The sequence below is a fragment of the Lepidochelys kempii genome, chromosome 1, assembly GCF_965140285.1.
Source record: "Lepidochelys kempii isolate rLepKem1 chromosome 1, rLepKem1.hap1, whole genome shotgun sequence".
Classification (NCBI taxonomy): Eukaryota; Metazoa; Chordata; order Testudines; family Cheloniidae; genus Lepidochelys; species Lepidochelys kempii.
The window spans coordinates 340,269,457-340,296,513 of NC_136380.1; the positions used below are offsets into that span (position 1 = coordinate 340,269,457).

A 27,057-nucleotide genomic window follows, 5' to 3' on the forward strand; every position below is an offset into this window, starting at 1 on the left:
ATGGCTGACAATGTCACCTGCGGATCAGCTCTGTCACTGCCAAGAGTCAAGGTTACAGAGTTCACCTCACCCTCTGAAGTGGCCAAGTAACCAAATGTGCACAGCTTCAGTTTGGTTCTGTTTGCCGTTTTATGCCCTCTTTGTGAGCGTTAAAGGCAAACGAGGAGGAGACTTTCCTGTACGAAGTCATTCCCTTTATACTCGTTACACTGGATGAGAGACGAGAGCCAAAGAACATCCAACTCTTAGGTATAGCCCGAAAAACGAATGAAGCATGTTTCATGCATTGCATTCCATTAGCATTTATTATGTGTGTTATGGTAGAACCTAAAAGGTCCCAACCTAGCACATGGCCTAGCGGGATACTACATGATTGTACTGTAACTACGAGACAGTACATGCCCCAAAAAGACAGGAGAGACAAAAGAAATGTTATCATCCCTACTTTGCAGAAAGTGAAGTAAGGCACAGAGACTTGCCCCAGGTTGTGACACAAGGAGTCTGTGACAGGACTAAGAACTGAAGCCATGTTTCCCGAGCCCTCATCCAGTAACGTAACTGCAAACCCTCCCTTCCTCCTGAAGGATATTAATCATACATTTCCGACAGAGCTGCCACCCTTATGTCCCTTCCTGTATGCCTAGCTCAGCATTAACAAAAAAGTATCAAAACAACACGCAGCATGATGCCACTTGGACAGAAAACCACCACTGGTGGCTGTGAATAGGGTGACCAGATGTCCCGATTTTATAGTGACAGTCCCGATTTTTTGGGTCTCTCTCTTATATAGGCTCTTATTACCCCCCACCCCCGTCCAGGTTTTTCACATTTGCTGTCTGGTCACCCTAGCTGTGAAATACTAATGCAATAATTTTGGCCTCTTGAATGGTTATTTTGGATTAAAAAAACAAAAATACCCCACCCCTGCCTTGTGACCCTGACAGTGCGTTTCCCATGAAGAAAGGGAACAGCTGCAACAAAATACAGAAGCTTTGGCTGTGTCTACACTGCCCCAGAGTTTGGAGTGCAGGGGGTGCGAACAGCAGTGTACACCACAGGGCTGAGCTATATCTATTCCAGATGGACACTGTGGCAGCAAACTAAAAAGTTCTTTCACATTAATGTAATCTTCGCCAAAGAGGATTACATTAATGCGAATTAGGAACTTTTAGTTTGCACCCACAGCATCCACATGGGGGAAGATACAGTGCAGCAGTGTGGTGCACACTGCTGGGCACACCCCCTGCACTACAGGGCAGTGTAGACAAGCCCTTCATTTCCAATGATGCATGAGAAGGAAAGAACGTATCTTGACACTCAGATTTTAGGCTGAGTTTGCAAAACTGGCAATTAGAAGAAACAAAATGGTTCTTTCTTTGCAAATTAAGCACATTTTTGTGGCGGAGTCACTGTAACACAAGATACAGAGAACAATTATGCCATTTTCATGGTGCCACTTTCCAGAGAACCTCATCAAGGGACAGCGGCAGCGAGACAATGACATGCTAGCATCACTGAAATCACAGTTTGAGTGCAAAGTAAAATGTTATGGTGCCATATTTCATTGTAAGCACCGCGTTCATATATTGCCCCGACCGTCTTTTAAGAACGGATTGCTCTCTGATATGAAACATAAAAAATGAACCAGAGGCTTCGCTGGTTTTTAAGCAGTTTCGGATTCCTTCGCTAATCCCAAATGTAATCTTAATTCTAACCTTGCTTCCCTGGAGAATGACCAAGACTTTTTTGGCCAATAAGATACTGCCAACTTCAATTTAGTCAAATCCTCCTCCTCTGACTCCCATCCCCAGGCACAATGTAATACTACTATACCCATAAATAATCCTCAATTTTGCTCATTATCTGGTACTAATTTTCTCGCCTTGGCTGTAGACATTAAATAAAGCCAACTACAGGCATTTGACATACAAGCAGATTTACTTTAAACACCTTCTTGAAAAGCAGACCTTCATAGCCTCGCTATTTTCACAGCAATAAAGAGGTAGTTGAAAAGATTAAATAAAAAAAAAAGCTTTTTATCTAAAATGTACTTGTTTAAAAGGGCAATTTTATATAGAAAAAGGAAATGAAATTTGCTCAAAAAGGTTTTAATCTGAAAAGATATGCACAGTATATAGCAGGAAATTGCGGTCCTCAGATATCTGATGGACTGAGACCTCTAGGGCACAAAAACAAACTCTCAAAACAAACAAACCTCCTCCCCCAAAACACCCCCAAAACAAACCAAAACAAAAGAACTGTACAGCACAGAGTATATGCTGAAGTGTTCAAAATGTCCCTACGTCTTTAACTTAAACTGCTGAGAATATTTACTTTAAAATACTCATAATTTCTATAAAATTATACTTTAAGGCACACACGATTCCACTACCTTAACCTACAAAAAATAGCAGCAGGGCTTGACAGTTTAATCTTGTTTTAACAACACGTAGCTTGGCACTAGAACCCAAATCACATTTTATTTCAGTAGAGAAGAGCTTGTCATCAGATTAAAAAGGAATCTTACTTCAGTAAAGATATGGCTTGACATCAGGATCCATATACACGGCTTTCAACGCTTCCTATTATCAAGTGTCTCTGCTTTGCTTTAAATGGAACGTCCAGGTACCAGGCAATACAACACAAAAATAATGGTGCCATTTTATGGCTCTCTGAAAGCCATGCAACTTTAAAAGCACAACTCAACAAATCAGGATGATAAAAATGTCTTTATTACAAACATTTTTAAGATTGTGGGGTGTTTTGTTGTTTTCAATTCACACCCTTGTGATGAAAGAACTAGTGGAGATGAAAGGAAAATCAGAGATTATTCTGGGAGAATTAAGATGTTCAGCATGGCCTAAAGATGGCGATAACATAAAATGTTACTCCCAATAATGTAGTAATTCACTTTAAACAGGCCAGAATCTTCATGAACAAAAGACAATTGCTTTCAGTATCAGCTGGTGGCCTACACGGTCTCATAATGACAAAAGAAATACAAACAAGGAACTGCTTTGTAATTTCATGGGAAGCATAAGCAAGTGCTACCTCCATTTTACTTGCTGCAACATTCTCAGAATCATGCAAAGAAGGAACCTTTTCTACCACAAATTACCCAGTCAGCTTTTAAATTTTATTTACTTTTACACACAAAAAAAAAGTAAATAAATTTCAAATGTGTATATATAAACTGGCATTTGAGCTTCCCACTGGTTAAGAGTGATGACGTTTTGTGACACCAACTGTATATAGAAGAGCAATGTCAGCAGATACTTTCTGCCCTTCTACTTTATTATTAATGGCTAAGAAATGGACTATTAAATATTAAAACACGACTTTTAAAGAGTAAACAGAAAGATCCTTTCTTCTCCATCCCATGTTTTAAATCTTTGGGCAGACAGCAAGGAAAGTGGTCCAGGGTTTGGAGAAATTTAGAATTTGAAGAGGAAAGAAAGCCTTAGGGGTTCGCACTCTGAAAACCTGGGTTTGATTCCCGGAACTGCCACAGATTTCCTGTGTAACCTTGGGAAAGTGCCTCTCTGTGCTTCAGTACCCCATCTGTAAAATAGGAATATTTCCTTTCCTCGACATCTTGTGTCTTTAGCCTGTAAAGTCGTTGAGGGAAGGGCAGTACCTTAATAAGCATATGCACAGTGCCAAGCACAATGATGGCTATGTTGTATAGGTATAACATTTACAAAAATATTCAATAAAATAAATCTTGAACTTCCTCCCAAAATTGAATATTTTTTGTGGATACTGTATATTTATGCAGACCCCAGCTTGTCAAGGACAAGAAGAGCTGATCTTCAGTTAGGTAGTTTTTCCTGTAGTATTTCACAACCTTGGAAAGACCAAGCATCAGAAACCACACACACAATCCCCTTCCCCACCAGTTCTTGGGAGAATTCCAGCTTCAATAGCCAGACGCAAATTTCGGATTGAATTTAGGGTTCTTGTTATGATTTACGAAGCTGACAGCCAAATATTCCATAGCTTTCTCATCATTAGCTTACCATTTCCTGGCAGTAGGCTGGGAACACCAGTGTCACACATGGCATCACTTTTGTCAATATGTTGGTCAGGAGTTGGAATGGAGGACCAAATGGTAGCTATGCCCATAATTTATATCCCACAGTTTCAAAATACACATGATCATAATTAGATTTCATGGTTATGGCCCATTGAGGAAAAGGGGGATGGGGAAACTCACATCTCTCAAAAAAGTCTTGTTTCTGAATGGCTGCAGAATTATCCGATCAGCACGTTAACCTGCAACAGTACACGTGTGAAAAGCTCTCCCCAAACACAAAGCTAAATACATCATTGGTTCCGTGTGGCTGCTGCTGGCGAAGACACCTAGAAGGTCTAAGAAATGTCACATTTAATAGCAGAAAGCTGTGATAAGCAGCTTCTTCTCTCTCTGCCTTTAAAAAAAGGGATAAAGTAAATTAGAGCTTCTGAAAAGTGCCAGGGAGGATGAAGCCCAACCACAGAATTCAGACAGCAGCTAGGCAAAGCTTCCCCACACTTTTTGGCCTCTGTCTAAACCACAATGTGGAGAGACCATCTCTAGGGGTGAGATGAGAGTGTTCCCTCCATCTTAGGGTTTTACACAATCACCCATCACCAAACTATCTGAAGGCCTTTCATGTAAGAAAAGCAAAACCAAAAACCAATCCAATAGCACTAATAGCAAAAGCCCTAGTGGACTTCATGGAGTCTCTAACATTTCTCCCCTTTTCAGTTTCCAAGCTCTGCCTGGGGTCGAGGTTTGGGAACAGAAGGGGCTGTTCATATTGTGACAGGTTTCAGAGTAGCAGCCATGTTAGTCTGTATTGGCAAAAAGAAAACGAGTATTTGAAACACCTTTTTCCACTGAATGCATCCGATGAAGTGAGCTGTAGCTCACGAAACTTATGCTCAAATAAATTTGTTAGTCTCTAAGGTGCCACAAGTCCTCCTTTTCTTTTTTCATACTGTGAGTGTCACTTCTGGTGGAAAAGGTTTAATCAAAAAAGTGGAGGGTTTTGCAATGTGTCCTAAAGATGGTCAGACTCCAATTTCATCTGATTGCCTCTGGAAGATCACCATGGTCCTTTCGAGTCTTTAGCAGCCCTCCTGGTTGTCCATTCACAGCATGCCAATTGGCTCTGGTTTCGAGGATATAGACATGGAGAAACTGACTCATACCATGCCATATTCCTTTAAACGCCACACACTAAACATATTAACTGAATCAGCACTCACAAACACAGCGTTATAGGATAGAATGCACAACTTTGCATCTCTTCAGGGGTCCTATGTCCATTTACCAATAACTTCCAAATTTAACTATGTAAAGGATCCCAATTCTCCCTGTTCCACTTGATCAAATGCAGACTCGATAAAAGAGACTATTCTGCCTCTTCTAGCACAACGCAGACTCGATAAAAGAGACTATTCTGCCTCTTCTAGCACAATCCTCTGTGTTGTTTAAGTTGAAATAACTTAGATTTTGCTTCTTACAATTTTATTCCAAGAGAAGCCAGCAAGAGAATCACCGTTTTGGCCTCAAGGTATTCATCAAGCACTCTTATTTCTTTCTTGAGTTCAGCAAGAGTAGCTGCTTTATCTGGTTTTCACTTGGATAGATTTTTTTTTTTTTGCCAGGAAGGCACTTCATTTTAGTTTACATAGAAACCCAGGGAAAAACAGAAGCTAGGAACTAAAAATCTACCTGCTAAGGAACATTTATTCAAAGACAACCACAAGGCTCAAACTAATTGACAATTTCTGCTTGGGGTCCATGATTTGAATACCAGGGCTGCTGCAGGTAAGAGTGGGAAAGTACTAGCATAGCCATTGGCAAGAACTTGCACAATGCCTGTCATGACCTGCAGTTATCACCAATTTTGAAGCTCTTAAACTAGACAAGTTGTACAGAAAAAGGAAATAAAAACCAAAGGAGGCCTTGCTCAGGAAAAAGAAGTTCAGGAGGGAATGACCATGATTTTTATTATTAAAGGAGTATTCTAATCATTCCACAAGGAATATGCCTTGAATCATGTTAACCAACAGAAATATACTTGTAGGACTTATTGTTTTGTATGGCCTTTTACAGCTACATGAGACGGTGCACCAATTTCTAACAGTGTCTGGACACCATTGTTTAGGGCAGTGGTGGGCAATGGGAATGGCTGCCCACCACTGGTTTAGGGCATAAGGAACACATATGGGGCACATAGTCAGTGTCTGTTTTAAAGCATCCACAATGAATTGATCATCATCAGTTGGGCTTAACACCAACCAACGTGTAGTGACCCATTTTTGCACTGGGAAGAAATATTTTGGGACACAAGCAGTTGGAGAATTCAGAGTTGCGATGATACTCCATGAAAGAATCTTTTTCCTCACAAAGTGACCCACAGAGTAGAGATGGTGGAAAATGACTGCAATAGTACAAGAAACACAAAAACGATCCATGAAATGATGGGGGGAAAAAAATCAAATAAAAAGTGTGAAATTCACAAATCATGACTGGCATTGCCCTTCAGCATGTCACACAAGGTGCAATATTAGCCATGCTGGACTGACGGCTAACAAGATTAACTTCTTAGTTCCATGATAATGGTGGGGATTTTGATCGAAATATAAGAAGTATTTGCATACTTGCTGCCAAGGAAGGATTCAGTCACAAACTCATAGACTTGAAGGTTTAAGGTCATAGAATCACAGGGTTAGAAGGGACTGCCAGGGTCATCTAGTCTAACCCCCTGCCAAGATGCAGGATTGTTGTGTCTAAGCAATCGAAGACAGATGGCTGTCCAACCTCCTTTTGAAAACCTCCAGTGAAGGAGCTTCCACAACCTCCCTAGGCAGTCTGTTCCATTGTCCTACTGTTCCTAATAATCATCTAGTCTGACCTCCTGACCGTTACTTGCCCTTATCTTATTTAAGTTTGAGGTCTTTTTAGAAAAATGCATATCCATAATGATCAACAAAATACTAAGATGTAGCATATTAGGCCAAGCAGCTTTAATTTGTCAGGAAAACTTCCATTTATCATACATTATCTGGCCAAGCGAATTACACAGGCACACAGGTTCCCCTAGGTTTGCTACTATATGACAGAAGTTACTAACACTAACACTATATGGAAATACTTGCAATTGCAACCACATCTGTACCTGCAAATACATAGTAGTTATAACTGACCTATTCTAATAAGACTCCTTTTTGAAAGGTTGATGCACTTACTCTAAATGCAACCTAGTGGTGTCTGACTCAGTCCAATTTTGGCCCATTCCTAATGGAGATACAGGTCTGATGATGTCAGAAGGAGGGGAGGAAAAAGTTACAGGACAGTTGCGCAGCAAAAAAGCACAAATGGGAGTTAAGCTCCCAAATCCCATTGAAATTAAATCATCAAGCGGTAGCGGTTTTAGTCTGTATCCACAAAAACAAGAAGAAGTCCGGTAGCACCTTAAAGAAAGGCTTATGCCCAAATAAATCTGTTAGTCTTTAAGGTGCCACCAGTCTCCTTGTTGTTTTTTTGAAATTCAATATGATTTCAACCCCGATCTGCCTTAAGGCTCCTTTGAAAGTCCCAGTGGATCACGGAAACTGAACCTGAAACAATATAAGCTTGTTTTTTATCCCTACTTTGACAATATTTGGACAATTAAAGAATCAGAAATAGAATGACTCAATAATCCAGAGTTTAGGGCACCTATGGCAGGTGGGATCCCCAGGACCCCAATCCCTTCTGCTCCAATGGAGTATTTATCCATCCATGATGGAACAGCTTTAAATAGGAGAGACTGAGGGAGCCCCGCATCAGAATATCCCGTAGCTCAGGGGTGTTTCCATCTCCCTCAGATATGGGAGACACCTATTCAGATCCTTTCTTCCCTTCAAATTGGGGGGCAGGACTTGAACTTGGGTCTCCTGGGATAAAGAAATTATAGAGCACTCACCTGGGCTGCAGGAGACCTGGGTTTAAAGTACTCCCCTCTGACTGAAGGGAAAAGGGAAGCCCTCTGTTCAGGAATGTTCTAACCACTGGGACAGAAGTCAGGTTTCAGAGTACTACCTCTTTAGCTTTCTGTGGAGTGAGACTGTTCACCACCCAGCATGCTGGCTTTTGTGGAATGCACTCTAAGCCGTTTACTGTGGATTAATTAAAGTGATTGCGGGAGGGGGAGAATGGACCTAGGGTCTCCCACCTCCCAGCTGGATGCCCTACCCACCGGACTACAGATTTGTTCTCACTCACACTCTCTCTCTCTAGCCTAATGACTGCTGACCTTTGTGGATGGTATTTTGAGGCGCCTTTCTCTCCCCATTCATTGTATAGGGAGCCGAGGCGCCTAGTCCCATTGTGGATGCGGGCTTCAGATATTACAGCAATGGGCGGCAGTATGGAACTGAAAAGGAAGACACCTGGGTTTTACTCCTGGCTCTCCCACTGATTTGTGTGTGTGACCTTAGTCAAGACACTTCAAAACTGGTGGGCCAAAAAAATAGGTATGAGCAGAAACTCACTGAGTTCACACACTGCCACCATCCTTCTATTAGCTGCCTTCCCACTGCTGCCAAGAACCCACCCTAGTGTTGGGTAATTTTTGAGAAGATACATGAGTATATGAGAGAAAGTTAAGAACCGATTATAAGCGTGTTTGTAGATTTACAAATATTAATGGGGGTGAATTAGTTTGCATAATATAAAAAGGATCTCTTCAAGGACCTAAATGAAGAGACAAAAAGGGGAAATGATTCATCTTGGCCACTCTTCGCAGATTAACAGTTTAAATTAATATCACCTGTTTATTTTATACTTTTGGACAACAGACTGGCATTAAAGTGACATCCACAACTACCACTGTAAAATACCTATGATTACACTTCTACTCACAGCCCAACAATCTACTATAAATGCTGTTTAGGCTTTTTACTATAATTCCATATGATCTTAGAGTGTGCAGTTTTTTTTCTTTTATCTACTCAATTTAATAGCCAGTATTTGTTTTGTGCTTTGAAAAGTGCTACATCGCATCACCTGAACAAGTACCCATATATATCCAGGGGTGGGCATCTGTTACATTAAAGCAGGCCTTTTATGAAATATAGGCAGTGTACTTCTGAACAGAAATTATGTCCTGCCTAGATTAGATGTAATGCAATGGCTTTCAATGGGAAGAAAAGGGAAATCAGTACCTTCTGGAATATTAACAGAATTGTTGAAAAGAAACAAATAGAACTTCTCCCACAGTGCATCTTCCTGGTATATCTTGGAACTTTAAGAAAATGTAATTCTGTTATACAAGATTTTGGCATTTTGAAAGCTAAAGTGATAGTTTGGAATGCTTGAAATGCTATTTAAAATATCACAAACTGCACTGATTAAAACAGAGTAATAAAAATTGTTGCTTAAATATGTTTATGAATCAGATGGTTTGAAGAGTCCATAAAAATTATATACATTTATTTCCCCACTTCTCAAAGTGCCTTGTTGCAAAGTCACCTGATTTGAAATGGTCCAGAAATAAAAAGTCTTGTTTATAAATATGTACATGAACACTTAGTGAAAAAACTATGCTACTCTCTGTAATATTTCTTCAAAGGATAAAGGACAGGCACTAGTCTCTTGATTTATGTGTGTCAGTATTAGGGATTAAAACTTTCCCTCTGCCAGATAACCTGTTGAGTCCATGTTACATTTCATGAGAATCCTAATGAGCAGCGAACATAACTCATAAACTAGTTACAGCCACACCCACCCTTCCCCCCAAACACCAAACATTTAATCATGCCCTGAAATATTAACTTTAACCTTATGCAAGCTGCATGTGAAAAACAAAAATCTTACTATCACCTGTTTAAAATGTTGGCAAGATTCCCACGTAAAGAACTGCAATTTTGGAGAAGACCGGGAAACTTAAGCAAAGCATTCAAACCGAATCTGCTCCAAAGAAGCAAACATGATCATCTGCCAACTAAAATATCACGTTAAAAGTACAAGTAAGATATTATATACAGAAGAAGAGATTAGCCTCAATCAAAAGCCCCACAAAACAAAAAGTCAGTTTCACATCAAAGGTTTCACATCCACCTTCCCTCCCCCTCCTCACTTTGTGAATGGTACCCACGTACCCATGTGAATCTAGTAAGAAAAAAGTGGCTTTGGCTGAAACTATTTGGCACATCTGTGTCTAACTCATGACTAGTTTTGGGTTGAGTTGGCATGTTGTAGGAAGTGTTCAGGACCAGACTGGGCCTTAATCCCCCAGCTCCACAAACCCTGCAACTTTGGGCAGTTCTCATTGAAAAGGTGAGGGAGTCATGTTTGGCTCATTATGTAAATTAAGGGCCTGATTGTTATGGATCCAGATAGTAGGAGATAATGGGTATGTAGCATTTTTGAATGTCTGGCCATTCTATTCAGTTGTCTCATGGGAGCCAATAGGTATGGAGCTCATTTGAAAACATGGCCCTGAAAATTATAATTTTTGTACTTGTGGTTTTAAAAAAAAGACAAAAACACACTAACACTTTTGCCCAGCACTGTCTCCAGGACAAACAAAACTAAACAGAAAGGACTCCACCCAGCATTCTGTGATTACACAAGCCTTGGCTTGGTTTAGATTCTTCTTGGACAAACAAAAGCACAAATACAGTGTGTCAGAGTATAGTCATGAGGATAAGAATATTGGATTGTTAATTGTTCACAAAAGAGCTATACAAAAAACAATAAATCTTTGAATTCATTATCTTGAACTGTGCTTTTATATTTATTGCCAGCACAAGTCATACTTTTTAAGATGACCGTCATTCTTTCCTAAGCACATTTGCAGCTCATCAATCAGCACAGCCTAAACATCTCGGACATCTTTTGCTGAAGTTAGGTAGCAATTTTTGCTTTATGTCTCCTGTATGTACTTCAAAATTCTTTACCATGAAACTTAACGACAAGGCAGATTATTCCATTCAGATTTAATAAACGTTGTTACTTTGGATCATAAGTGATTATCATGTACAGCGAAAAATAAAAATACCACAATGGAAGAAGCGTAGATCGGAAGTTTCTGAGACTCAGTTCAGATAGTTGTCCAATCCAAACTACCTCTCCAAACTTAATGGGGCTGGAAATCTTGTGTGAAGTGGGTCTCTTGCAAGATTACATTATTTCCTATTTCTGGCTCAACCTGAAATGCTACACTAACAGTCCAGAACTGACAACTTCTAATGTTCAAAAATTATGAGTCAGGCAGCAAAAATCATAATATTTTTATTTAAAAAATTAAAATTTTGGGTTCCTTGTATTTGCCTGCTAATTGGGGGCCTTCAGGGTGTACCTGAGTCACATTTTCACACTACTTTCTTTTCCGACCCACAATGCCTAAAAAGTTACGAAACAAGAAAGATTCCAACATAGTCACTTGTCTCCAGGATCTGGGGCTGTAATCTTGAAAATCTTGTAAATCTTGAAAGACTAAAATCATGAGACTTGCCAACACTGCAGTACCTCTTGCAATATATTTGGTTCTTCCTCTCCCAGCTAGAAACAGGAAGTGCAGGAAAAAAACAACTTAAAATTAAATTCTCCAATCATAAAAAAGTTTGGACTCACTTCCAGTTGGGGGCTGGTGGAGGTTTGGAGTCTGTTCTATTTTATTCGAGCTGGTTTGTCCATCTCCAACATTTGTAGAAATCAGACATGAATTCCAGATCTAGATCTAGAAGACTTTCTTCAAACTTCAGGGCTGTTCAGAGGTAGGGGTTTTATTTCATTTAGCATAGGAATGGGAGCTAGTTACAAAGCTGCTATCCAGACTTTGATCCTAATGTATCCAAACTCACTGAAGTTTAGAGGTGTGTATTTAGGCTTATCTAGAAACCTGAAAAAGTCAATTAGGCTGCATTATGCCTTTCTAATGTGGTGAGGGGGGGAAAGAATCACACAAAAAGGAAAACAACATAGTATTTTCAAAAGCAAATGCTCCCTGCAAGAAATTCTGCTTGGATATATGGGTCTTTCAGTGACTGCCTCAAACTAGAACAAACAGGAACCAAAACTGGGCCAAGGCAACAACAGACATTTCAAGATAAAAACTGTAATGCGTGCACAGATTAACTTATATATTTTCAACACACCCCGAAGGGGAAAAGTTGGGTCTTATGGTTTGGGAAAGTTTGTACTGCAAACATAGAAAAGGTTGTGTGATTTTGAAAGCTCCAATACCCAACCTCAGGGGTGTGCTGAGAAATTATCTATGACCAGCACTGCATCAGAGATCAAACTCCCCGAAATGAAATAAGAATTGTGTTTATGAACAACTGTGTTGTAATATATCAACCATGTGCAAGCTGTTGGTATGGCTAGCTGCCACCCAATCAAGGTTAAAAATGAACAGCCTTGCAGCTGAAATATAATGAATGCTACATTATTCTACCAGATTTTGTTAGGTTGGCACATTTGTAACACTGAGATTTACACAGTGTCATCATAAAGTGCAGCAGTAATATTTTCTTCTATGTAGATTTAATAAAGAAGAAAAAAGTTTCACCAATGTAAATATCCCCCACAAGGGACAAATTCCCAAATGTTAAAAAAAAGTGTTATTTACCTACCTGAGAGCACCTGTAGTTCAAAGAAAACTGAAGTTAAAATGGCTACAGGGAATGACGCTTTAATGCAACTTAAAATTAATCAGTGGAACTCACTGCCACAGGGTATGTTGAGACATTACTTTAAAAACAGAAATTTACTAAGAATGTCATCTTCAGTAACACAAGGTAAGGCAAATGTTGTCAGTGTTCTCTCTCTTCATAGCATAAAGTGATCATGGGCTGGCATCAAGAAGAAATCTCCCCTCATATTGTATTGTACAATTACATTAAGTTTGTATGGTTTTAGTCCCATCATAGGAATGTAGGAATTGCCATATATGACCAGACCAATGATTGATCTAATCTGATATTCCAGTATCTAACATGTAACAAGAAAGTGTTATAATGGCCAAGTTATGGACAACCTACCAAAGATGGGAAGTTTCTTCCTAACCTCAAAAAGTTTGTGGCTGGTTAAAGCAATGAGGGTTTATATCACTTCCAATTATTTTTTATCCTGTCTAGTGGATGTTTTCATTATCCATATAAATCCTTTCTTAAAAATCCTTAGCATCAATGATATCTACTGCCGCTGAATTCCATGAACTAATTGGCCTGTGAGTATAAACACTGTTTTCTTTATCAGTTTTAAATCTGTTGCATATCTCCTTGTCCTTGTATTATTACCAAGGGTGAATAGAACAGTGTCCATTATTTTAAGTCCTTTTCCCTTTACACTAAACAGTCCTAACCTTTCACTGTCTCCTCATATGGAAGTCTTTCTATGCTTCTAATCATCAACCAACCATCTTTGGAAGCCCTCTGTTAAAAGTTGCTCTCTCTATCATCTTTCTGAAGGCATTCAGAATTGGCCTATACCAGAGACAGAATGCCACACTCCCATATATGGAAAATTGGTTTGTTACAGTACAGCAGCACTTACGTTTTTAGGATTTGCTAAGCAGCCATCAGACAGACTTTAACCATCAAACTTCCTCTCTTAAAGGCACATTTTAGTCAAAATTAACAGTCTCAGCTTCTAGCCTCCAGAGAATCTTTAAAAATACCCATCCCCCACAACACCCTATTGCTGAACTAGTTCTACTTCCTCTTCCCACTTTCACTGTATAGGGTAGATACATGCAAACATCCTGTGTGGCTTGTCTGTGGCTGCAGAATGCAGAAACAGATACAAAATATGGAGAACTAGTCCTCTTTCCTCCAGTTTGTCATGTGTTTTAATTATACTGAAATCCAAACTCCAACATTATCTCACGTCAAAATCATAGACTGATTGTGTTCATGGCTCATTTTAATCAATGAAGCTTAATCTTTCATGTTTCTATAGTCTCTATTTTCATAGTATCTGCTTAGCTTAATCCATAACCTGAAACTCAAATAGACTAGACCCAATTTTGTAATATGTAGTCACCTGCAGAGTTGAATAGGAAAACAAGGCAGTGAATTAGTCCAAATAGGATTTGTTTGAATACTTAGTATATTCATGTCAGGTTTTTCTGTACAGTACGTAATTCTTTTTGTTCACTAACACTTAACATGTGCACTTCTCTGGTTAACTGTCAGTTTACTCAAGTCCCTCATTCAGAGACTCATTTCTTCCACAATGCCTGCAAGCAAAGATGTGTAATTATAACACAATTCCAAACTAATATTACTGCTATGATGCACATGTATCTAAACTAAGTTACTGAATGATATTATGGCTGTAACTTGTTTCTTCTCTCATCCTGACAGGTTTCAGAGTAACAGCCGTGTTCAGGATGAGAGAAGAAAAGGAGGACTTGTGGCACCTTAGAGACTAACCAATTTATTTGAGCATAAGCTTTCGTGAGCAACAGCTCACTTCATCACTACATCCGATGAAGTGAGCTGTAGCTCACGAAAGCTTATGCTCAAATAAATTGGTTAGTCTCTAAGGTGCCACAAGTCCTCCTTTTCTTCTCTCATCCTGTTCATGCCTATTATGATTGAGTGGGGGTAACAAACATCACATCAACAAATTATATCATAAACTCTTCCACACAGCGTTCATTTCTTTGTTTGTTCTGTAAAATGCCTAGCACACTTTCAGTGCTATAAAATAATATAGAAATTGTGTTGCTGTGCATTTTCTGGAATCTCTTTCTCGTGAGTTTTGTATAAGTGAGAGAGAGAGAGAGAGAGAGAAGCGCCACTCCCCCCCACCCAACGACTACTGAAGTAAAAGGAATGGAATAATTAAATAAGTGTTTTGAAAACACTTGTTACCCTAGAAACATTTTGATTGCTATCACTAGGCAGGATTAATGTTGCTGAGAATACTTTTGGGGGTATGTAGAACTGTTAGAAGTCAAAGTAAGCACCTTGCTTTTCTTGTATTTAAGATTGCATCCAATTAATCCCTCTGATCAAAATATATCAAGTCCCAAAGATCTCCAGGTAAAGCAGTGGTCTACCTGACATTAAGGCATTGTGCAGCAACCCTCTAGAGTCTCACTTGTTTTAACTGCTCCCAGAGTCTAAACTCTCATTAGCAAGAGGAATTACGGATCAAGATGGCTAGCGGAGCAGCTTGCTGCCTACACATGTAGTTTCAATTCTCGCTGTACGGTTGTGGGATCAGCATTCTGAGTCCCTGCAGTCCCAAAGCAGTGTGTGGGAACCCGGTTACTGAAGGTTAAAATAATATACTATTTTTGTGCAGGGAGGAAAAAAATAGTGGTTGCAAAATCATGACAATCACCACCAAAAGGGGTGTAAAACACTTAAAATATTTCACACACTATGAAAATATCACATCAAGGACTTCAAATTCTGTTTCTCCAGTTTCCAATATTTGAATTTATATGCAGTTTGTGTAGCTACCATCCCAGTCTAACAAGCCTGGGATGGTCAGTGGATTATGCTGATTTTGAGAGTCTATTTAAAAGATGACCTGGAGAGCACAAGCAAAAGACAGGGTCATCTATTTTTACCTAGTTTTTAAATAAGAAAAACTATTTAACTAATGAATTAAAGCTTAATATAACCTTATCCCCAGGAGAGTTTTGGAGTCCACATTGCAGGGGAGATGCAGCATAAAACTGGACATCAACAGGCTTGAAATAGTTTATGTAGTAAGTGCTCTGGCTACAGTTTCCGCCACCTTTAGATACAGAAACTTCCTATATTAAAAGAAAGATATACAGTTCTTTTTAAAAACAGTTTATCTCAGGTGGTGTAGCAAGTCAACATAGCTTCACTGATGTCATTGGAGCTTTGCCAGTTTACACCAGCTGAGCACCTAAGTCCAGCAGTGCTTCCACATGAAAAATTCCCATGGACTTCAACGGGAGTTACATGCGCATGAACGCTGTGGGATCAGCGCCTAATGCCACCCCTCTGCACAGTGCAAGCCTCGCGGCCCTTCCTTTATTCCCTTTTCACCCAAATAAATTCCTCCCTGGCCTCTGACACTCCTCAGGTCCATACGAACCCTTTAATTTTAAAAGATCAATTAGAGTGTTTGGCCAAGTTTTGACCCTAGTTGCCAAAATTGTAAACCAGTGCCAGGGACAATTTCTATACTGAAGACCCCAGGGCTGCTAGACCTCTAGTAATGAACAGTGCCAGCTTTTGGCACATGCGCTCAAAGCCTGCAGGATCGGGTTCAAGAACTAAGGCTGTCCTTTAGGTCAGTAAACAGGGACCATTAGCAAATATGCCTGACACCTCCACTTTCAGTGCAATCTAGAGTACATCCAATCTCAAAATACACAATAAAGTTAACTTATGCAGCACTTCTCCTCCTGAAGGCGCTACCAACTGGAATACAAACGATGTTAATCCACCAATGACATGGAACCACGACTGGGTGAAATGTAGCAACTATTTGCTAGAGCAGTAAGGCACAAGAGTCTGGGACAGGAAATGTTGTTAACGTCATCCTATTAAAACTTACGGGGGAATTTAGTGGTACAGGTGGTAGAATGTGATCACCCAGATTGGAATTCATCCAGGATTCATCTTCCTCTTGCAATATAAATGCCATGGGAAGTAGAATGTTGGGGTGCCATGTAAAGCTGTCTGTGCAAGTTTTAAACCTATTGTGTGCAGACAGACCACTGAATCAACGTGCATTAGCTGCAAACTAGAGAACGACCTTCCACACGACCGTTCCTCACTTGGAAGTAAAAGTTCCTCTCTGGAGCCTGTAAGACTGACAACTTTCTTAATTTAACTTAACTTAACCTTTTCATCTGCCTTTCTGTATATTTTAAAAGCCTTTTTGTTCCTAAGACTGTATACCGAAACCACAATTCAAGATCAAATTCAGAGTTTCAATCAAAACGAAATCTTCTGTTCAAAACTATTTACACCAATATGCTATCTTAACAGTTAAACAGGTGACCTGGAGAGGGGGATCTTTCAGAGCTCAAAGTGTGAATGAGAAGATAACGTCAAGTCATGAGAATGCTATCCTCTATTGGCAGTCCAAAGCATGCCAGGCAGTGATGTGCTATCAATGTTTTATAGAAGGGGACTTCTCAGTCCAGCCCCACTCCCGTCTTTATTCTATGACCCATATGCTGGGGTGAATGTGCTTGTACAGAAGAACTGTGGAATCCATTCACTTGGTTTTCCCACTCATAACAAAAGATGCTTTGTCACAGCCAAGGAAACAGCATTAAAAGTTATATTAAGTACAATTCACAGGAAACATTTTGTTCCTGGAAAATACAGTGCATACTGATAGCCTAGCAGAGTGTTCAACTGGGGGAGTTTGAAATGAAGGTTGGAAGGAGTTAAGAACTTGTAGGGTGCTTTGGCGTTATATTGCACATGGAAATATTTTTTTAAAACACCCGATACATGAGGTATGTTTAGGAGCCCCAGAGGCAGTGATAGCATGAACTCTATTGGGAGCTAAGATCCAATTTCCCTTTCAAATTGCTGGTGCAATCTTGATGACTAGCCATTAAATAAAAGGGTTATTCTCTATGTAAACATGAATAAAATCAGATGCACCTAGACAAAAAGGGTCTAATCCCGCTCCCATTGGAATCAATGGCAAAACTCCCTTTAACTTTAGGGCTTGATCCTGCACCATTAAATGGTGTTTCTTTTTCAGCATATGTAGAGCTGAAGCGAAAGATTCCTGCTCCATAGTTGGGGATGGTAACAGACTCACATCCTCTATGGATCAGAGAGGGGAGGTAAATGCCCTGACCAACGGATTACAGTACCAATGAGTTGGAGAGGGTTCGAAGAGGGGTATGCATATCAAGTTCATGGATGATAAAGCAAGGAGAGATCTCACAAAAGATAGGATTAAAATGCAATAAAGAGGAAAAATGGGCTGGAGTTTAGAAAATGAGGAACAATAAGTATAAGCATAGAAGAAATAATTCAAATACACAAATATAGAACCAGGGAATAATAATTACGGAGACGAGAATGACTACACAATAAAGAAGGAACTTGGGTTACACAGTAGCTGATAAAGTGTAAGAGTCAAGAATGTAACTGAGGTTGCAAAAAGCTACACTGAGGTTGCAAAATGTTATACCAAGTTGTATGAAACAAGAGGATTACAGGAAAAACAAGCAAGGCAATTCACCATTGGTGAAGCCACAACTGCAGCGTTCAGTTCCAGGCACTGCGCTTTAGAACAGAAGGTTCTACGGACCTCAAATTACAGAGTTCAACCAACCAAAATGGTAGGAAACTCCAAGAATGTTCAGTCTAAAAAGACAAGACACTGGATTAAGAAAAAAGATGTTATAAATGAGCCAGAGATGACCTGTCCCCATTGGTCCCAATGAAATAAATTAATTATTTGTATTATGGTAGCACCTAGAGGCCCCAAACCAAGATGTGGTCCCCATTGTGTGAGGTGGTGTACAAACTCAGGGAGACAGCTACACTGAAGAGCTTACAATCTAAACCAGTGGGTTTCAACTGTTTTTTTCCATTTGCGGACCCATGAAAAAACTTTGAATGGAGGTGCAGACCCCTTTGGAAATCTTACACATAGTCTGCAGCCCTCCAGGTTGAAAACCATTGATTTAAATAGACAAGACAGGCTATTATCATCCCTGTTTTTACAGATGGGGAACCGTGACACAGAAAGATTAAGTGACTTAACTGAAGTCACACACAAGTCTGTGGCAAGCTGCAAATTGAAACCCTCTCCTCCCAAGTCCCAGTCTACTGCCTAAGCTACAAGACTATCTTTCCTTTCTATAGTAAAGCTCCTAAGGACTTCAGGGGGACCAGGAGCCAGTCAATTAGTAAGTGCAGAACCGTACTATGCTTAAATTGCAGTAGTAAAGTTTAATTTCAGGGTTCAGAATAATTTTACAACAACATTTAGGCAGTGGAACATACTGCCTACAAACATGGTGGAATTGCCTTCAATGGGAGATCATGTTGTTAATTGGAGTCAGGTGGCTAATCCCCAATGCAGCACTTAGAAAATTTAGCAACTTGTGTCTAAGTGAACAAGGTGCACAGTGACTTTGTTAGCAGCCTTGACACAAAAATAAAGGAAGAAGATTTCTGATAAGACTGTGGAAATGGTGGAAACCCCATTTAAAGGTATACTGAGCAAGTTTGAAAAAAATACAATGTATGGACCAATCCTGCACTGACAGAGAAATGGACCTGATGACTTCACTGGTTTAATCTGTCTCTAACACCTATGTTGATCTATTTGCTCGTGTACCATTTTGCACTTAATATTCTTTGAAAATGAAACCTCAGAGAACTCTTGTGCATAAATTCTAAGTTCCTCCCAGCATCAATCATTTGTGTAACCAACTCTGACCTTCGCAGGCCTCCCTTGACTTTAGTGTACTATATGATCTGTATTTTTGAATGAGTTAACTGGAAAGCAATTTCCTCAGTGTGTTTTCAGTCAACATCAAAATGTACACGCCTTCTCCTCACATATTTATTTTTCTCCTAACAAACATATTGTGGCTATTACAAGGGAAATTGGATTCTATATTAACATCCAAATTCCATTATCTGTATTTCAGAGTAGTGATGGAATCCAGGATTGTGTTTCACAGTCAGGCCTCTTTTAAGGGGGTTGGAAGAGGTTCCCTAAGGCCTCAGAGTAAAATATAGCTTGTAAAATTCTCTTCCAAAAGCTGTTACATATTGGGTGACCATATAGTATTGAAATGGTCTATCTACATCCTGGATAGGGTACAGCAGCCCTTGCCACCATGCTCATTAGTACCAATGAGATACAGTGGCAGAAGTAAAATAATCAGTAACTACCATCCATTTCCCCATTAATCAAAGCTATCTCTGTTTATTACTCGTTTTTTATATGGGAGGTTTCATTCTGGCAGATTATTAGGTAGAGTACACACACAGTAATACTTGGGCTGTTTCAGTTAAATGGTAAAGAAAACAAAATCCAGGAAAATCCCATGCCAGCAACTGAAACTGGCAACCAAACATACCACAGTCCAACCCTCTTTTCCCATTTTATAAGCAGAACACCATGCAGCAACCAGACCTATCTTAATACGTGGGCAATCAACCTGGGGGGAAAAATACTGTAAGGAATTGTTGGTGTTGCACTCACAAATAACCGAACAACAGACTGGAATCATACTTTCTCCTGGTCTCTCACTAGCCAAATGTAAATTTTCATAAGTTCTAAGAACTTTATCCCTGAACCTCATTTACAATGAGATTTGGACAATGTGTGGAGGAAAAAGCGTTTTGGCAAAATAGGTCTTCACCACTGTTTAAATTGTGAAGGGTGGGGTTCGGCTGCTTTAGAAAAAAAAAGGGGGGTTCAGTCCTGCAGGAAAGATTGAAAGAGGTTACAAATCACATCAAAGCCTCGTCTTCACTCCGAAAACAAGTATATTCTGAACTTGAACTAACTCCCGTTAAAATCCTGTGGAATTCAAGGCATATTGTAGTTTTCACACGTGTCAAAGACAAGGCTCTCCTATAGGCTTTAACTCAGACTGCTTACTTGCCTTGTCTTCTCTAGGATTTCACCTCAAAATAATCTAATAAGAAAGCTCATGCTCAAATAAATTGGTTAGTCTCTAAGGTGCCACAAGTACTCCTTTTCTTTTTTGCGAATACAGACTAACACGGCTGTTACTCTGAAACCTGTAATAAATTAAGGACACCCCTCTTATTCATAGCGAAGTGAAGGCCCAAAAGGTGGATCCAAGCTCAGCTGGTCCATGCAGAGCAGAAGGCATTCATTCAGTGTCTACATGTGTATATAGACAGGTACCTCTTTGAATCTCTCTACTAGCTCTTTTGGCTTCACCTTGTAAAGTTGAAGGCTTGCAGAAAATTCTTGAAGGCCCTAACTCTTTCCCTTCCTTCTGCCTTACTATATTGTCTCTGCCATTCTAAACCAATGCTGGCTTCATTGCCCTATTGGTCTGTTTCTTCCATAACTGTGTGTTTTCCGGCATGCTACTTTTGCTCATAGAAGGTAATGATGAGCTGGTCTCAGAAGCCACTCCCCTCGCCACATTTAAATCTGTCCCAAAGACTCATTTCTCTTGGTACCACAATGACTTCGCAGATATATGAAAGGAGAGACTTAAATGTTGAGCGGGAAGGGCACTGAAGCTTAAGTTGGAAATTGATATGAGGAAGATGACAGGCTGAACTGTCAGGGGAAAGGGGAGATGGATATAGTATGTTAAACTTAATCAAGTAGGACTAACCAAGAAATAAACATGTAGCTAATAAGCTTTATCGTTTTATCCCTCCGCTAAAAGGGTACAGCATACAAAGTTATCTATCTGGGTCATCTTTAGTTGCGTCTTCTCTGTTTGGAAAATATTTTAGCATGTACATGCACCACAATCTAAATTACAGGTGATATCCATGTGAGAAGTTGCACAACCGTAATATAAATTATCATGAATCATAGAATCATCATAGAACCATAGAATATCAGGGTTGGAAGGGACCTCAGGAGGTCATCTAGTCCAACCCCCTGCTCAAAGCAGGACCAATCCCCAACTAAATCATCCCAGCTAGGGCTTTGTCAAGCCTGACCTTAAAAACCTCAAAAGGAAGGAGATTCCACCACCTCCCTAGGTAACGCATTCCAGTGCCTCACCACCCTCCTAGTGAAAAAGTTTTTCCTAATATCCAACCTAAACCTCCCTCACTGCAACTTAAGACCATTACTCCTCGTTCTGTCATCAGCTACCACTGAGAACAGTCTAGATCCATCCTCTTTGGAACCCCCATTCAGGTAGTTGAAAGCAGCTATCAAATCCCCCCTTCATTATTCTCTTCTGCAGACTAAACAATCCCAGTTCCCTCAGCCTCTCCTCATAAATCACGTGTTTCAGTCCCCTAATCATTTTTGTTGCCCTCCGCTGGACGCTTTCCAATTTTTCCACATCCTTCTTGTAGTGTGTGGCCTAAAACCGGACACAGTACTCCAGATGAGGCCTCACCATCAAATAGAGGGGAACGATCACGTCCCTCGATCTGCTGGCAATGCCCCTACTTATACAGCCCAAAATGCCATTGGCACTGTTGACTCATATCCAGCTTCTCATCTACTTCTAGGTCCTTTTCTGCAGAACTGCTGCCTAGCCATTCGGTCCTAAGTCTGTAGCGGTGCATGGGATTCTTCCATCCTAAGTGCAGAACTCTGCACTTGTCCTTGTTGAACCTCATCAGATTTCTTTTGGCCCAATCCTCTAATTTTTCTAGGTCCCTCTGTATCCTATCCCTACCCTCCAGAGTATCTACCTCTCCTCCCAGTTTAGTGTCATCTGCAAACTTGCTGAGAGTACAATCCACACCATCCTCCAGATCATTTATCAAGATATTGAACAAAACCAGCCCCAGGACCGACCCTTGGGGCACTCCACTTGATACCGGCTGCCAACTAGACATGGAGCCATTGATCACTACCCGTTGAGCCCGACAATCTAGCCAACTTTCTATCCACCTTATAGTCCATTCATCCAGCCCATACTTCTTTAACTTGCTGGCAAGAATACTGTGGGAGACTGTGTCAAAAGCTTTGCTAAAGTCAAGGAACAACACGTCCATTGCTTTCCCCTCATCCACAGAGCCAGTGACCTTCTCACCTGCCCTCTGTCTACCAGCCCTGGGACTGAGGCAAACTTTCCAAAGCACTGGGCAGCTTCAAACAGTCACATTTAAAAAAAAAACAAAACAATTTGCCAAAGAAATGTTTCTTCCACTCATCAGGCATGCTTCAGGTCTAGGTCAGTGGCATTCTCTCTGTGCTGAAGTCCATTGTCTCATGGCCCAGTTCAGTGCAAACCCAGTACACTCTGGCTTTACTAGCATAGGGATACAAAAGTAGTCCCAGTAAAATTTACTCTCCGAAACTTTTCTGAAAGAGCTTTTCTGTAATTCACGTGACATATACAGATGCTACGGTGTTATGACAAATATTTTATTGGCACTCATTTGGGATGTCTTGCATAAATCGCTCATTGTTTCATTCCCTGGCAAGTAACATGGTCATCCAAAACCCATGCCAATAAAATCTTTATGCTACACCATAACATATTCTCTTATTTTATGCAGACTGTATATCCAGTATTACTATTGTTGTAAGCAAGCAGACAATTACGCTGAACAAAAAAAAAAAAACCAAAAAAAATTTTTAAAAGGAATTGTGGCATTTTACTTAGGGGAAAAATAAGTTGAAGCTTTCTAAATACTGACAAGCCCAGATGTTAGAAAAGCAAGCTTGCTGTAAATTCAGCTATGACCTATACCCCCTGATCCAGATAAGGGCCAAAGAAACATTTCATTTTTGATAATGCACAACACCTTGCAAATATGAGAGAAAAGATTCAGGGAAGCAATACATTAAAGATAGATTAGTGATGTTCTATTTTAAGCTGCAGAAGATGAAATTCAAAACATGAACAAACATATCTAAGCACTTTCAAATGTATATGCCAAAAAGGTAAAATATACCTGACTGTTAAACATATCTGTGCTGTGCTCCTTTTACAAATGTGGCACACATCCAATAGTGTTATGTGCTACCTCTATGTATTGGGAGAGTGTACAAAAGTTAGGAAACAAACTTGTCAGTCAGATTTAATTTAGTCTGATATCACCAACTATTTTCCTAAAAAGTAAGTTACTGTAATTCTATCTTCCAACTTTTACAATTCAATACTCTTAACGGACAAGACATGCAGTTAGAATACAGTAAGCACTTCAGAGCTTTCAAATGAATTTTTTGCAACCTCTGCATCAGGTCAAATACAATCTTAGTCACTTTTAGCACTTAAATTTTCTCTGTCTTTCACTATTATTTTAAAATACATTTCAGGGATAAAGCAACAATCTCTAGCAATTTTCAAATGTATGCATTAGAGAAACAACAGATGACCTAAAGATTCAACAGCCCAAAATACACAACAGCAGCACATTTCTGTTTCTTTTCCCTAAAAGAATATTCATCCTTTACTGATCAGCTCTTACCCCCTCTTTAACTATTCAGAAGTTTCCTAAATGGTCCCCTAGGAAGCAATACAATGCAAGCAAAGAGTTAATTCTCTTGCAGTATCAACTGGTGTTAGACTTACTATTAAATTTAATTTACAGAGTAATCTCCATTTTAAAAAAAATGATCAGTACTTCCTTGCTGCACTGTAACACCGAGAAGTATATTTTAAATGCTCCCTGGAGTCTCTCTAAACATCTGCTTAAAGGGTTTCTGTATCTTAAAGGGATCTAATTACTAGAAACTCCTTGTTACTTAAGCCCAGGGCTCACATTTCAATTATAACTCAAGTTTCAGTTAATTTGGGGGTGAACCACTGTACCAAAAGGAAGAAAACATAGGCCTACCTTAAAACTTTCCAGCCTTTCAGTGGATCCAGTTCAGAGATTATAGAAACCATTGTATTTAAATAATAATAAAAACACTGCAGAGAAGGCTAACCACAAAAAGCAGCAGAGTACTCTACTCAGCGTGGGAATGAAAACAGCCCTAGCACAGCTCTTCCTACTTCTCAAGCTGATAAGCACTTGTCCCAGCTTCTCTCCACCCCCAAAATCAATCTTGTGCTATATTGCTTCACGGTCCCAGTTTCATTTCTCCACCACTACCTTTTAAAGCCCTTGTAATCTGCTCCAACTGATCAAATTTGACCTTTTTGTAGCCCACTTTATTCCAAGCATTGCTCTCAGTTAAATCTCTCTTTATTAACACCGTCCTCCTTGGCTTTCTTTTGGAACAAACACAGATCAAGCTTGAAGCCTCTAGACTTTGCCAGCAATCATTTACAGATTACTGCAAGCTGCATGGAGTCTTCTCCTTCTGTGTATTTCTTCTGCCTCTGAGGTTTCATATTCTCTTCTAAAGATTGTTTAGGGTCTCTGCTTTCCCCCTTATTTTAGGCAGTTTAGATTTTCTGACACTTTAAAGCAGGGACTTTTTAAAAGTAACTTTCCCCCTCCCCCTTCAAGCTGTTCAGAAGCTTTACAAATTTGGCTTAGTTTTGTTTTTAAAACCTCCAACATATTTGTTAATTTAAGCTACAATTCAAAGCAGCCTGATTTCTGACAAGGCTGCTGTTTTTGTAGAATAAAAAGCAAACTTGGATGTATCTCCTCAGAAGCTTGAATGGGGAAGAGGTGTCTGTTTAATTCTTTCAGATCCATTTCTTCTTTTTTGTTGCTTCTAAAAAAGAAAAAAACACCACTACTACAGCATTCTCCAGATCATTACAACGTATAGTATTGTAACTACAGTGCTCTGGGCCAATGTGCAGTAACTTAAAAATCCTAAGGGGCTGTTTCCTTTGTACTTTTGATTAAAATTTTTAGCACTGGTTCCACTGCACTTGAATGTGTCTGTTTTAAGTTTTTCTCCTTTTAATGTTCTCCATTCAAAGAAAGGCATTATAAAAATGATTGTCCTCTCCCCTTCATGTCCACTGATTGGCTGGATGGAAGAAGTTCCTGGGAGCTCACCTGTTGGATCATATTAAAGAAGTTCTATATTAAAATCACAAATGAGTTTGATTCCCCCTAGTTTAAATTCCAGGGTATTACTAATTAAGAGGTCTCTTGGGTTTTGGTACTGTTTCTCTCCCTCTCTGTGTGAAACTTGCAAGCTGCTAATTGTGTTAGTACATTCTAAGACAGTCTGTTCTCAAAGCAATTCTTTGTAACAACTACTCCTCACACAGAGAGAGACTCAAAGCAATACTCTGTAACAACAGAAACAGCACCCAGACTCCCCACCCTTTTGTTGTATTCATCTCGCTTTGTTAACAATTGTGATTAAAATAGAGATAGAGGATGTATGTGGATGGATGCTTGGTGTGGATAATAACTGAATGATCAGGGAGGAGCCAGCCTGACAATCCAGTGTCCATCAGCTGAAGAAGGTGTCAAGTGGAAATAACCAGAGGACCCCCGGAGGGCAGACTGGAATCCACCCAACAGCCTCAAGAATGGGAGAACCAAAGAACAAGATAACACCCGGCAGCACGGAGTCATCAGGAATGTGCCATCTGCTGATTGATTCAGCAACAGCATGATGAAGCAATTCCCATAGACTGGCATAGGAAGAAATTCCTATAAAAATGGACTCTAGAAAGTGAGAACTTTGGGGTCTGAATCTGCAAACCAACTTCCAGGAGCATCAGACAAGGCCCTGCTCCCTCCTCATGTCCAGGCCACCTGGCCAGTGGCTTGGCATGAGCAACTCTAAGGCTGGTAACTATGATAACAACCTTGCAGAACCTGTGTGTGTGTGTATGAATGAATGTGTGAATAAATATGAAACTGAATGGAATGTTATAGCTATAACTAACTGCTTACTATGATTCTTTCTGTATTCACAATAAATGTGGCATTTTGCCTTTTCCCTTTAATAAGATCCTGCTGTTTTTTATTTTATTGGTATAACACACCTCCTTATTAAAATTAAAACAAGCATCTTCAAAGCAAACCTTTGGAAGGAATAGCGTATCCAAGGTCACACAGGAAGTCTGTAACAGAGCAGGAAGTTGAACCCTAGTCTCGCAAGTCCCAAGCTAGTACCCTAATCTCGGGACCATCCTTCCTCTGAACTGTTCCTCACTGTTGAAACTGCAGTAAAGAACAGAATGATCAGACACGTAGATGAACCCAATATGTTGGGGAAGAGTCAACCCAGCTTTTTTAAAAGGAAATCATGCCTCACCAATCTATTAGAATTCTTTCAGGGGGTCAACAAGCATGTGGACAAGGGTGATACATTTGATATAGTGAACTTGGACTTTCAGAAGCTTTGACAAGGTCCCTGCTCTTAAGCAAAGTAAGCAGTCATGGGATAAGAGGGAAGATCTTCTCATGGACCAGTAATTGGTTAAAGAAGGGAAACAAAGGGTAGGAATAAATGATCAGTTTTCACAGTGGAAAGAGCTAAATAGCAAGGTCCCTCAATGATCTGTAGGGGGATCAGCACTTTCA

At 39.8% G+C, this 27,057-nt stretch overlaps 1 protein-coding gene across 4 annotated transcripts in view; it reads right to left on the reverse strand.

The window, feature by feature from the left end:
• Window positions 1–27,057, reverse strand: part of CELF2 (CUGBP Elav-like family member 2) — a 713,903-nt gene that overhangs the window by 440,985 nt on the left and 245,861 nt on the right. The window contains exon 1 of one of the 4 annotated variants that reach the window (XM_073328788.2): window positions 24,442–25,097. The exons of the other annotated variants lie outside the window; for them this stretch is intronic. Coding sequence (XP_073184889.1) covers window positions 24,442–24,494 — 53 coding nt within the window. The 5' untranslated portion in view covers window positions 24,495–25,097. Of the gene's footprint in view, window positions 1–24,441; window positions 25,098–27,057 lie in introns of those variants that run through there. 4 annotated transcript variants of the gene reach the window in all.